Genomic DNA, 14388 nt, shown 5'->3' on the forward strand with positions numbered 1-14388 from the left:
CTTCTGGCACAACTGTACTATAAACACTATGACAAAACAGATGTCATTAATATAAAGTCACCATTTTATCAGTTTGATAACAGGACAACCCAAAATCCCAACACTAAATTGTGTGTGTGTGTGTGTGTGTGTGTGTGTGTGTGTATACCCCCATGCAGGACTGAACAATAACACACAGAACATAATTTCATCTAAATGTATCCATCCTTTATTGAAGATTATGCTCACGGTATGGTCTGAAACATCACAATGTTATACTGGGAACTATCAGGAGGTATGGTGAAAACTCACGATCGACCCCTGACCCCCTCATCACTCAGGTGACCCTGCAGAGGGGGCGGGGCAAACCCTGCCACACCTACACACGCATCATAACCGTATACCATTCTCAAATACAGCACCTTATGTTAAAGGCTAAAATCAGGAATAAATAAAATGTGGAAATGATCACCATTCTATATATCAATACTTGTAGATACACAAAAAAAGATAAAAGGAAAATCAGGATGAATAACATGGGCACTAAATCACCAAGTTCATTTCCAGCCCCCAAAACATCACAAACATTCTCATTTTTCAATCATTACAGTTAGTAATAGGGGGCGGGACCAGCAAATTGCTCCAGTTAGGGAGAAAGATGAGTGAGAATAAAGATCGTATTAATATAACCCCACGTGGGACTCTATAGCCTATATATTCCAATGAAACAATGAAAACTAAATGCCAGGGTAAGTTCTGTCATCAAATAACCAGGGGGAGGAAAGCATCTGTAGCCTCCGCTCAGCCTGTGCAGTGTAGTGTGAAGGTGAATTCCATTCAAAGCAGCCCCACACCCTCTTAACCCAGTGTCTACTATAGCTTAACCATACCCATTAACCAGGACCATCACCCCCACCCCACCCGTCTGACCCCCATCCCACACCACGCATTCCTCCAACACAAAACATGCACAGCTAAAAAATTATTAAACCCCCCCTACAATTACTTTTTTAATAATCTCATGAAAATCAATATTGCAAAAATAGAACCACACCCAACATTCAAGTACCTAAGTCACATGGCACCAAGGCTTCGTGTACCAGATCATAGCCAAGCCAGAAACCTGGGCCGAGAGCCACCTCACCCCTCTCCGGCACACTAAATCACGCTTGACTTCTCCTTTTAACACATTTCATCGGTTTCATTTTTTCATACAAGCAATTTCTATTGAAATTTAGAGAACGCAATGGAACAACCATATTACACTATTAACACGGCATTTGAAAAATAAACTAAAGGTGAACATCATCATTGCCTAGAAATTTTAATTGCTAAACGGAAAAAAAGAACACACGTATTATCTGAGAAAATTCTAATAAAAAGGCAAGTTGTTGCAAGAGTCCGTTTCTGCATTTTAAGGAGGGTGAGGAAAGACAGAACATAGGATAAACTAATAAGAAAGAGAGAGAAGTGCAAGGAGAAACGAGTAGTGAGGCTTTGGTGGACAGTTAGAATCCCTTTAGCCCAAAAAACAGAGTCCTTGGGCGGCTGGTTTGTACACACCCACACACACGTAGATCTCCTCACGTGTCAATCAAGATCTCTGTTTGACTCCTAAAGTCAAAAAACCAGCAACTTCCTCATCTTTACACACACACAGTAGGCCACATGACACATTTTTTTTGTGTTTTTTTTTTTTACATAAATCAAAAATATATGGATTTTATATATATTTTAAATTTTTCTTGATCAACAGCAGGCTAGAAAGCTTATGGAAGTGAAATGGTTGAAGTTGAGGCAGTGTCTGTCAATGCAAACATTAGCTGGGTCTCCGTTGTTTTTTTGTTGTTGGTTGGAGAGAAAAGGTGCAAAAAGCGGTCAGTCTCCAAACCCTTCCACACAAGTAATGCCATAGAATGCAGCCAGTCACTCCTATCCTGTCCACACATTTGGGTTTGTCTATCTGAAATCCCAGTAGCAATGTCCAGCCAGGCAGCCACAGGCCATTGAGTCCCTGACCCAGTGGTGGTCCTCTGTAGGGCCCCTTGTGTCTGGAAGCAGGGACTTGGGGCCTGGTCAGTTTACAGCTGGTTGCTAGCTCCTCCATCCTCAGCGATGGGGAAAAAGGCACCCCAGACTGCACAGGGATGGGCCACAAAATGTCCCAACTATGGCCCTCGTGTCTCTTCATCAGCACAAAAAGAAAAACCACAAAAAAGCTATAAAAAGGAAAACAAACAACATGTCTTAATTTGTCTAGTATATATATTTTGTGTACATCGTTTATACTACCATCGCAGTCTTTCTATCCCCCCTTTTTTAATATGAGAAAAAAGAAGAAACCTGCACACTGCTCTTGCTAGTATCGCTGTTCTTTATTAAGCTTCACGTATCGGCCTCAAGGCCTTCAACAAAGCTCTAACGTGTGCGCGTTTCTTCTTTTTTCTCATGTTATTCAATTGTTAGCATGCACCTGCAGCAAAGACAGCTCAGATGTGCGAGTGCTTTTTGAACACCCTTTTTTAATCAAAAATGTTTTGCAATCCTTTGTGTTGTGTGTTAACTGATTTTTTTGTGTGATTTTTTTAAATCGTCATTTATGGTCCAATCGATCTCTTGGTATCGTAGGAAAAATAAAAAGGAATAAAGTGAGTAAAGATGTCTTGTGTATAAAGGAGTCCCGTTGTAGGAACAGGCAGTTCTGATGGCCAGTTACCAGGGGTCCTCAAGGTCTGCTCCAGTCTGTGGGACGGCAAGAGAGAGAGATGGAGTAGAGGAGAGACAAAGTGAAAGAAGAGAAAATACATCGTTAGAAACAGCATGACAAGTAAATCCATATTACCTAATGACAGACTCCTCATCATACAGTCCTGGCTTGTTTACGTCACACCAATCCAAAATGGCCCCCTACACAACAAAACCAACTCCACTCCAAGGAGACAAGCAGGGATCGCTGCCCAGATCTCAGAGATAAGCACCTCTCCTGAAGTGCTCGACAATCACATCTGGTACATCCCCAAAGGAGGTAGCCTATAAAACAAGTCAGATTAAGAATGTGCCAATTTGAACACTTTACCTGAAGGCGACACTACTGAGCAAAGAGTTAAGGGTAAAGGTGGCGTGAGTACTGTAGGAATGTATTTGTATGTGTGAACTTACCAAATGATACAGGAGGGCTGCATTAATCAGAGTGACCACACAGTTAGATCTACAAGTACGCACCAGCTAACCCTCAGTGTCTGTCAAGAGTGTGTAAAGTATGACATTATCTGAGGACATACGCACACTTGCTTTGAATGTGTGTGCCTCCATATAAAAGTGTGTGTGTAGACGTCTTGCTACGTTACACAGACAAGTCTTAAGTTGTTTTCTATGATGTCAGTATCAGAGAAAGAAGCAGGGGCAACAAGGAAGAGAGGGAGAGCAGTTGTGTGTGTATAAGATTTAAACAGACACACAAACACCCATTCTTTGCTAAGGGCGCGCAAAGACCGCAAGCTCTCTTTTACACAAGACAAACCACGACACCACAACATATCACAGGAGAGTCAAAGGGCCAATCCCATGCACCTAGTACAGCACACTATCCAACAGGATACACACAGAAACACACACGGTCTGGAGGGTCCCGTTTTAGAACCCAAACCCTGGATTAGTTGTCATAACTCCAACACACACGCAAATCAATAGTTATGTATCCAGTTCATGTCCTCACACAGGCATCCCCATCATAGACTTCAGCCCACACAAGGTCCTAGGGGTCTCAGTGTGCCAGAATACATACGGTCAGACTGTTATACAGCAAGGCCACAGCATGTCATGCACCTTCCCCACCACCATGCAGCTGCTCTATATCAACCAAACCATCAGAGGACATGACATCATCATCATGAGTCAAACATCTGCACACAGCACAGCCAGTAGCGTTTTGGCAGCTGGACAGAATCTACTAGTCATGCATAAGATAATGGGTTATAGATGTTAATTGATGGAACTGGGTGTCATCCATGGAGAGGACTGCTACTGTGTATTAGTATCACAGCATTGCATGCATGTGGGAATGATTATATGAAGAGGTTTGGAAATGGGGTGTAACAGATTCCCATAGAAATAGATAGTTCTTTTGAGTTTCTGGATGTAGAATAATGTTGCCCCTATATCACACCTGGAGGGTTGTTTTTTTCCTAGCCACTGTGCTTCTGCCTCTGCATTGCTTGCTCTTTGGGCTTGTAGTCTGGGTATCTATCAACAATAACTGCTGATGTAAAAAGGGCTTTATAAAATACATTTGATTGATTCTCAGTCTGTGTAGGGACAACTTCATCTTAGACTGTATAAAGATATAAGCAGAAGAAAAAAAACCTGTCCCCGACGTGTCTTGCTGGCTTTCGTTGACTGTCCCATTTCTGCCCTGCTGGTTCTAATCTACAGAATATGTTATTATTTGGCCACAACAACCTGGCCACAACTTTAAAGCCTTTATCATGGTATAAGAAAACAGAATTCCACATTTGAGCAAATAAACACCAGTCTCTAATAAAAACCGGTGGTTGAAGCAAATAAATGACAAATACAATTTGATTAGATTTAAATGCTGTGCGTTGAAAGAAAGTTGACGGTTACATTGTATAAGGTTAGCCTATATTGTGCTAGAAAAATGGTGCAACACTATTCAAAATAATATTATGAAAACAAACGTGTTTTCCAAATTTCAGTACCAGCACATGTATAGAATGATGGGCTGTGCCCATAGAAACAGTGATCATTCTAGTTCTGTGGCTGTGACATCCTTGAGCTCCAGAATGGATGTCTTTTGTGTGTAGCTTGTGCTCTATGCATAAAAAAATCTATTAAAAGACTGCTTGACAACAAAACAATCTCAGTGACAGAGCAAAAGGAGTAAAAAGTAGAGTATCCAGCAGGGCTAGGCCTAGTGTAGGGCTAAGGTAGTCTGATGACAGGGGAAACATACTGTAGGAAAGACAGGGGTATGAAAGAGGTTCAAATATCTATATAGACATATATCAGTGGAATATATGTTGTGGAATACGTTTAGAAAAGAGCATCCTGATACTCACCCCATCCACTTCCCTGTGTGGGTTCAGCCGGTTGTACACTACTTCGATAACACTGCGTCTGAGTGGTGAACACACACACACACAGTGAGAAAAGTAAACACACCCTCTAGAAGTCAAGAAGTACAAATGACAGGTTTAGGACTAACCTAACAGGTTTAGGACTAACCCATTAAATCAATCCCTCTTACTCCTTGACATGGCCCATACGTTCATTGTCTAACTTTTGATGTTTTTTAACTAAACCATTTACCCAAGGATGACATTTACACAGGAGCTATTCACCATGTGAGTCTAATGACTGTGTGTGATTACAGGGAAGGCAGAGAGACAAGAGTAAAGTGAGGGGCTCTTACTTGCTGGCGAGGCCTCCCCCTGGTGGCAGGTTAGGGATGCTCTCTGAGGACAGGTTCCTCATGACCGTCACCAGGTCGGGAATACCCTCCTCTCCTGCCTTCTCTAAGATCTCTGAGAGGGGTAGACAGAGAGAGACAGAGAGAGAGTTAGAGATATAAGAGGGGTGTGATAAGTTGGGATTCATTTAAGATTGCTTCAAAAAACCACAACTGCTGTGAGACGAGTGAGTTTGAGAATGTTTAGTGTGTGGGGGTGTGTGTGGGGGTGTGTGTGGGGGTGTGTGTGTGTGTGTGTGTGTGTGTGTGTGTGTGTGTGTGTGTGTGTGTGTGTGTGTGTGTGTGTGTGCGTGTGTGCATGAGACAAAGGAACAAAGGTCAGAGAGAGAGAGGGGGAGGCAGACAAGAGGAGAGAAGAGGCGGGAGAAGGAAACCCTTGCAGCCCAGTTGGACTGGTTAGGCCAGGTGCCAGTTAGATGTTCCGCCAGAGCATTCCTCTCTTAAGCAGAGCATTCCTCTCTGCTTGGCAGCAGCTCCCGCCTGCGCTTCCAACCAAACAGCGCTCCGGGCCAACTCCAGGGAGAAGAGTTTACATAACCCCCGAAGACTTTAGAAAACTCTCGCCTGCTTGCTAGAGTATGTCAAATGTCCAAAAGACAGCCGAAAAAGATGATAAGAGAGAAACAGAGTTGGTAATTTGTCAAGACTGCAAGAGAGAAGGAGAGAGATACAGACAGAGAGACAGACGGAGAGAGAGAGTATTCTAAAATGGGGTGAAGAGAAGAATTATGGAGACAGGAGGAGAAGGGAGAGGGAGACTGTTGGAAGAAAAGCAGCGAGTGAAGGAGAGGAAGAGAGGGAATGTGGAGTTGGAAAGAGGGTCAGGACAGTAACGTGCTTCAGTGGGAGTTGATAGGTGTTCGCTTGAGCTCCAGCTGGCCTAAGGCAGCCAGCCAGTCAGTCAGTCAGTCTACCTGGCTGTCTTGGACTAGGCGGGTTGAGGTTTATTAAGTGTGTGTGATGGATTGGAGGCAGTGTTGTGTTTGAGACCACCTAAAGCGACACTGATTCAAAACCAAGACCGGAGAAAATCGAGCCCGAGTCAAGACCTGGAAGGGGACAATTGGTCCGAGCCCGAGTCAAGAAAGATGCGAGTCCAATTCAAGACCATGATTGTAATTTTGTCATATCACCACCATAATAATATTTCATAACATATGGATTCTTTAGACATTCAGAATAGTGAATAAAGGAAGGCTGAGGGCAAATAGAGCTAATCTACAAATTATTACTAAACCAAACACAGTAGGGAACAATGGGCCTTCAGAGGAGGCCTAAGGATTTAGAAAAAATATATAATAATATAACAATGATAATTATATTATTTTCAATGATGTTCTGATTTAGTTTCTTCAGTTTTTGTTAGAAAGGAAAGGGTTAACACTGAAGAGAAAAAAATATCCAATCAGGATTTTTCTTTGCTGGTTTCTGGGGAGACAAATCTAGCTAGCTAAGTCAGCCATAAGCAAAGCCATCAGAAGATAGATAAAGGTCCCACAGTTGGCAGTGCATGTCAGAGCAAAAACCAAGCCACGAGGTCTAAGGAATTGTGCGTAGAGCTCCGAGACAGGATTGTGTCGAGGCACAGATCTGGTGAAGGGTAACAAAACATTTCTGCAGCATTGAAGGTCCCCGAGAACACAGTGGTCTCCATCATACTTAAATGGAAGAAGTTGGGAACCACCAAGATTCTTCCTAGAGCTGCCACCCGGCTAAACTGAGCAATCAGGTGAGTAGAGGATTGGTCAGGGAGGTGACCAAGAACCCAATGGTCACTCTGACAGAGCTCCAGAGTTCATCTGTGGAGATGATAACCTCCCAGAAGGACAACCATCTCTGCAGCACTTCACCAATCAGGCCTTTATGGTAGAGTGGCCAGGCTGAAGCCACTCCTCAGGAAAAGGCACATGACAGCCCGCTTGGAGTTTAACAAAAGGCACTTAAAGGACTCTCAAACCATAAGAAAGAAGATTCTCTGTTCTGATGAAACCAAGATGGAACTCTTTGGCCTGAACGCCAAGCGTCACATCTGGAAGAAACGTGGCACCATCCCTACGGTGAAGCATAGTGGTGGCAGCATCATGCTGTGGGGATGTTTATCAACGGCAGGGACGGGAAGACTTGTCAGGTTTGAGGGAAAGATCAACAGAGCAAAGTACAGAGAGATCCTTGATGAAAACCTGCTCCAGAGCGCTCAGGACCTCAGACTGGGGTGAAAGTTCATCTTCAAACAAGACAGCGACCCTAAGCACACAGCCAAGACAAGACAGGAGTGGCTTCAGGACAAGTCACTGAAAGTCCTTGAGTGGCCCAGCCAGAGCTCAGACTTGAACCTGATCTAACATCGCTGGAGAGAGATGAAAACAGCTGTGCAGCGACGCTCCCCATCCAACCTGACAGAGCTTGAGAGGATCTGCAGAGAATTATGGGAGAAACTCCCCAAATACAGGTGTGCCAAGCTTGTAGCGCGATACCCCAGAAGACTCAAGGCTGCGTCAACAAAGTACTGAGTAAAAGGGTCTAAACACTTATGTAAATGTGATATTTCTAAAAACACGTTTTTACTTTGGATTATTGGGTATTCTGTGTAGATTGATGACAAGAAAAACATGAAGCAATTTTAAGTCAAGGGGTCTGAATACTTTCAGAATGCACTGTATTCTAAGCCATTTTAGAAAATTCTATAGAAATATATCTTAGGAAAGAGGCCGTGCTTTTGGAAAATGAATAGACACTCCAGTAAACAAAACCAAACATAAACATCTGTCTTGCCCAGGACCGGAGTCTACACAGACTGGGGCGCTGTAGCCAATCAGAGCTACAGTAGGCCTTTATACAAACAAGCCATTTGCCACAAGGACCTGCCATCATTCCCTTTGAACTGGATTGTGTGTTTACAGGCAGTTGCAACAGTGTGGCTTTTGATCATTAGAACGCATTTGTCAAATGCCACAAAATACACCTGAATGGATTTCTGCAAATATGTTAACACCACAGGAGTCCGCTTACACTTCGGAACGTTACAGTCCTATTGATCAAACAACCATGAAAAGGTAGGCTCTCTCTCCCTCAGTTGCACCTCAACAACAACTAATGCTAGCCAGAGCAAGATGAGCTAAAATCTAACAGAGAAACATTACATAAAATCTCTTATCTTTTTCAGCCGTCAAACTTGCACTGATAAACAATGGGGAATTGGAGCCTCCTTGTCCTTCTGCAGCTTGCCTGCCAATGCATGTTTGTCCCAACCAAGCACCCAAGCTAACTGGCTAAACTTGGCAGGCTTGCTAGCGAGATACAGTACCAGTCAAAAGTTTGGACACACCTACACAAAGGGTTTTTCTTTACTTTGACTATTTTCTACATTGTAGAATAATAGTGAACACATATGGAATCATGTAGTAACCAAAAAATTGTTAAACAAATCAAAGTAAATGTTATATGAGATTATTCAAAGAAGCCACCCTTTGCCTTGATGACAGCTTTGCACACTCTTGGCATTCTCTTCAAGTATAACTTTTGTATGACTGAAGCCTTTAGTGTGAGGTCTAACGCTTTAATATTTAGTCATTTCTGCCCTCCGAATTCATATTCATTATATAAGTAGGCCCGTTTAATTTGGTCAGGTTTGCCGTTCAAATCAAATTGAATATTTCTTTCTCATAAACTCGGATATGACTGAAGAGTTTTTCAGACAGACAGACATGTATTTTCCTTTCCATGGTAGCAAGATCTTATCTATTTTTGCTAACTTTCTATTAAAATGAAGTGAAATTATTTTTCTTTTGGGATATACCGAGTATGTCCACGTCACCAGATTGTCCAATACATATTATAAACTCAGCAGAAAAAGAAACGCCCCCTCTCACTGTCAACTGCATTTATTTTCAGCAAACTTAACGTGTAAATATTTGTATGAATATAAGATTCAAAAACTGAGAATAAACTGAACAAGTTCCACAGACATGTGACGAACAGAAATGGAATAATGTGTCCCTGAACAAGGGGGGGAGGGGTCAAAATCAAAAGAAACAGTCAGTATCTGGTGTGGCCACCAGCTGCATTAAGTACTGCAGTGCATCTCCTCCTCATGGACTGGACCATATTTGCCCGTTTTGCTGTGAGATGTTACCCCACTCTTCCACCAAGGCACCTGCAAGTTCCCAGACACTTCTAGGGGGAATGGCCCTAGCCTTCACCCTCCGATCCAACAGGTCCCAGACATGCTCAATGGGATTGAGATCCGGGCTCTTCGCTGGTCATGGCAGAACACTGACATTCCTGTCTTGCAGGAAATCACGCACAGAAAGAGCAGTATGGCTGGTGGCATTGTCATGCTGGAGGGTCATGTCAGGGTGAGCCTGCAGGAAGGATGTCTTCCCTGTAACGCACAGTGTTGAGATTGCCTGCAATGACAACAGCTCAGTCCCCATGCCTCCTTGCAGCATACATAAGGCATGTTCACGCAGATGAGCAGGGACCCTGGGCATCTTTCTTTTGGTGTTTTTCAGAGTCAGGAGAAAGGCCTCTTTATAGTGTCCTACATTTTCATAACTGTGACCTTAATTGCCTACCGTCTGTAAGCTGTTCGTGTCTTAACGACTGTTCCACAGGTGCATGTTAATTAATTGTTTATGGTTCATTGAACAAGCATGGGAAACAGTGTTTAAACCCTTTACAATGAAGATCTGTGTAGTTATTTGGATTTTTACAAATTATCTTTGTAAAACAGGGCCCCTTTTTTTTGCTGAGTTTAGTACATATATCATAATTTGGTTGTGATCTAGAGAGGTTAGAAAAAGTATCAAGATCCTCTATGAGGCTGGAGGGATCCAAAATGTGGATTTAAAAGAAAACAATCATCAGCGTACAATGACACCTTAGCATACCCATTGTTGCCTTAGTTAGCAATTGACTGGTAGATCTAAGTTGAAACGTCTTTCCTACTTTACCGGCTATTGATGTCATTCTTCTGTGAGCTGTTGAGAACTGCACCCTCTTGCTGTCTGCGTATGATATTCTGCTGAAACTAGGTTGTGTGTGCAGCGTGCAGGTGAATATGTCTCACGTGCTTTGCAATTGTGTAGGGTACTTTGTGAGTGATTTCTTTATTGTACTACATAATCGATAAGTCGTATACCTCAACTACACTATTTTGATACGCATCAGTAGGGATTAAGTAGTGAGTATAAACAATGCCCACTGAAAAGAAAAGTGGGTATACGGTGGGTATACCCTCCTCTACACCACTGGCCCTTTGTGTTTTACAAGAAGTGCACTCTCCTACCTGAGCGCTGGTATTATGAGCGCTGATGACCAGGTGGCGAATCGCATCTCTGCATGTCTGGCAGACATATCAGTGTGGATGACGGATCACCACCTCAAGCTGAACCTCGGCAAGACGGAGCTGCTCTTCCTCCCGGGGAAGGACTGCCCGTTCCATGATCTCGCCATCACGGTTGACAACTCCATTGTGTCCTCCTCCCAGAGCGCTAAGAACCTTGGCGTGATCCTGGACAACACCCTGTCGTTCTCAACTAACATCAAGGCGGTGGCCCGTTCCTGTAGGTTCATGCTCTACAACATCCGCAGAGTACGACCCTGCCTCACACAGGAAGCGGCGCAGGTCCTAATCCAGGCACTTGTCATCTCCCGTCTGGATTACTGCAACTCGCTGTTGGCTGGACTCCCTGCCTGTGCCATTAAACCCCTACAACTCATCCAGAACGCCGCAGCCCGTCTGGTGTTCAACCTTCCCAAGTTCTCTCACGTCACCCCGCTCCTCCGCTCTCTCCACTGGCTTCCAGTTGAAGCTCGCATCCGCTACAAGACCATGGTGCTTGCCTACGGAGCTGTGAGTGGAACGGCACCGCAGTACCTCCAGGCTCTGATCAGGCCCTACACCCAAACAAGGGCACTGCGTTCATCCACCTCTGGCCTGCTCGCCTCCCTACCACTGAGGAAGTACAGTTCCCGCTCAGCCCAGTCAAAACTGTTCGCTGCTCTGGCCCCCCAATGGTGGAACAAACTCCCTCACGACGCCAGGACAGCAGAGTCAATCACCACCTTCCGGAGACACCTGAAACCCCACCTCTTTAAGGAATACCTAGGATAGGATAAAGTAATCCTTCTCACCCCCCCTTAAATGATTTAGATGCACTATTGTAAAGTGGCTGTTCCACTGGATGTCATAAGGTGAATTCACCAATTTGTAAGTCGCTCTGGATAAGAGCGTCTGCCAAATGACTTAAATGTAAATGATAGACTGAAGGTTTATAGGTTCACCACTGTACTGTACTAACCTGTCTGTCTATAATAGATATAAAGGCTGTTAAGATACTGTATTTATGAAGAAAGGAGTGGATATATTTGGCCTGGCGAAGCAGTGATTGAATGTAAGCTGATAATTATGTTTTTTACTCCGCTGGTCTTGGGAAGAAATTACGAGTGTTCACTGTCTGAAACAGAGTCAAGACGGAGTACAAATGTATCCAACACCGAGACAAGAATGAGACACCCAATATACGGTCTCGAGACCGGACTCGAGTACTACAACACTGATTGGAATTGTGTCCCGGATGGGAGTGTAATACATTTAGACTGGGGCTGCGGTCGGATTCTCCTACCTTCTCCCCTGTGTGTGTTCACTCCTTCACTTCCCCACATGGATTTAAAAGCAAGTCTGAAATATGCTGTAAACTTCCTCCAATCCTAAATCTATGCTTTTTAAAGCCGTAAGGGGGAGGAAACGAGTGCACAGTTGTAGAGAATGGTACTACAGAATGATACTAGAGAATGGGATGGCAGCCTGGATGAAGACAACAGGATGGAGGGGAAGGGAGTCATGTGTACAATTATTCTCACCTTCCACACGAGACTCCAGGAACTTATCCAGCTCTGTATCTTTCTTCACCGCCTCCTCTGACACTTTAGGGCAGTTTGGCAAACACACCAACACAACACTCATGTTATCCCGACTTCCCTGTGGTGGAGGGGGGAGAGGGATGGAGAGAGAATCATTACATGTGGGGGCTCTTAACGCTGATGCCAAAACGAGAGAAAGAGCTTCCAAATTAAACTTCCTTAATTAGTGCAACAAAACACACGACACAATCATTTACATTTGTACATATTAAAACACACACAGTGACATACACAAACACCCACACTAGCCTCACTGTACCTTGTGCAGGCAGGTGTCCAGCACCTGGTTGCAGACCTTCTCCAGGTCGTGGGACACCTCCAGACGGGACTTGACAAACTCGCACAGCTCCTCGTTGCTCATCACGTCCCAGATACCGTCGCAGGCCAGCACCACAAACTCGTCCTCTGGGGCCCTCTCAATCTCAAACACCTCGGGCTCTGGGGACACAAGCTGTTCCGTGGCACCCCTACCATCCACACACTTGTAGTCGTAGTCTCCCAGGGCCCGGGACACGGCCAGGGAACCATTCACCCTCTGGATCATTACAGAGCCACCTGCGTTCTGGATCCTCTCTTTCTCCCGTGGGTTGCAGGGCTTGTGGTCAAGCGTGGAGAAGCAGACGTGCGCATTGCGGTAGAGCACGGCCCGTGAGTCACCACAGTTGATGAAGTAGAGGTGCTCTGGCGAGAGCAGTACGGCCACGGCTGTCGAGCCGCTGCGGTCCATACCGTTACGCAGGTCTGAGAAGTTCCTCATGTGCTCGTCGATGTTCAGGAAACCGGTGCGGATGCCCGTCTTGACCACATCCACAGTGGGGGCTGGGGTGACACCTTCAGGGCCTGGGGAACCCATGCTGTGGGTGATGATGTGCCCCAGCAGGTGTTTCGAGGCATAGTTAGCCACGCGGGAGCCGGCGTGGCCATCGTAGACAGCGAAGAAGGACCAGTCATCCAGGCCATGGGGTAGACCCACCGTAGCGGTGTGGGCGTCCTCCATCTCCACCCGCCATCCCTGCATGCTGCTCAGGCCATAACGGAGGTTGTTGCCCTCACCATGGGCATTGTGCTTCTCCGTCTTGGGCTTGTCCAGGAACGCCCCCATGGCTTAGGCCACCACCTGGGGACAGGAGACGAGGAGGAGAAAGGGGGAGGGAATGATGAGACTGGTTAGTTTGCAAAAATATTAACACATAATTCATTTCACTTCTGAGATGGGCCTATCCAAACAGAGCAACTGAAAACAGATTGTATTCAATTCATGCTGATAAAAGTTAAATGGCAACAGTAAGTGAAAGACGAAAACACCACTATAGGAGTTAAGAGTTTATTTCCTGATGCCTCTCACATTGCATCTGCTGTGGTGTCTACAGAGAATGTCTATTCAGAACAGAACATGTCTTTATAGCAACCAACAACTAAACCCACACAATGAGATTACAACACATTGATTTAGTTGGCATTGATGCCAGACTGCATTCAGTGTTACTCTCAGTATTTAATTTAAATAAAAAAATGAATGAGGAAAAGTCCAAAATGTACCCTTATCATGTAGAAATCTGATTTATATATGGAACAAAAATAAACATGCAACAATTTCAGATTTTACTGAGTTACAGTTCATAAGGAAATCAGTCTGTTGAAATAAATTCACTAGGCCCTAATCTATGGATTCCACATGACTGGGAATACAGATATGCATTTGTTGGTCACAGAAAACTTTTTTAAAAGGTTGGGGACTGGATCAGAAAACCAGTCAGTATCTGACATGACTTCCATTTGCCTCATGCAGCGCAAAATCTCCTGCCATAGAGTTGACCAGGCTGTTGATTGTGGCCTGTGCAATGTTGTCCCCCTCCTCTTCAATGGCTGTGAGAAGTTGCTGGATATTGGCGGGAACTGGAACACGCTGATGTTCACATCGATCCAGAGCATCCCAAACTTGCTCAATGGATGACATTTCTGGTGAGCATGCAGGCCATGGAAGAACTGCGCTGTTT

The 14388-nt window shown here is 44.6% G+C and overlaps 1 protein-coding gene across 1 annotated transcript in view; it reads right to left on the minus strand.

Moving 5' to 3' along the window:
• Positions 1-185: 185 nt before the first annotated feature.
• The window catches only part of ppm1ba (protein phosphatase, Mg2+/Mn2+ dependent, 1Ba), a 43563-nt gene continuing 29360 nt past the window's right edge, over positions 186-14388 (minus strand). The window contains exons 2-6 of the mRNA XM_064950280.1: positions 12651-13508; positions 12332-12449; positions 5411-5522; positions 5058-5115; positions 186-2721 (exon numbers count right to left, since the gene is read on the minus strand). Of these exons, the coding sequence (XP_064806352.1) occupies positions 2692-2721; positions 5058-5115; positions 5411-5522; positions 12332-12449; positions 12651-13493 (1161 nt within the window). The 5' untranslated portion in view covers positions 13494-13508 and the 3' untranslated portion in view covers positions 186-2691. The remainder of the gene's footprint in view (positions 2722-5057; positions 5116-5410; positions 5523-12331; positions 12450-12650; positions 13509-14388) is intronic.

This window comes from Oncorhynchus masou, chromosome 31 (genome assembly GCF_036934945.1).
Source record: "Oncorhynchus masou masou isolate Uvic2021 chromosome 31, UVic_Omas_1.1, whole genome shotgun sequence".
Lineage (NCBI taxonomy): Eukaryota > Metazoa > Chordata > Actinopteri > Salmoniformes > Salmonidae > Oncorhynchus > Oncorhynchus masou.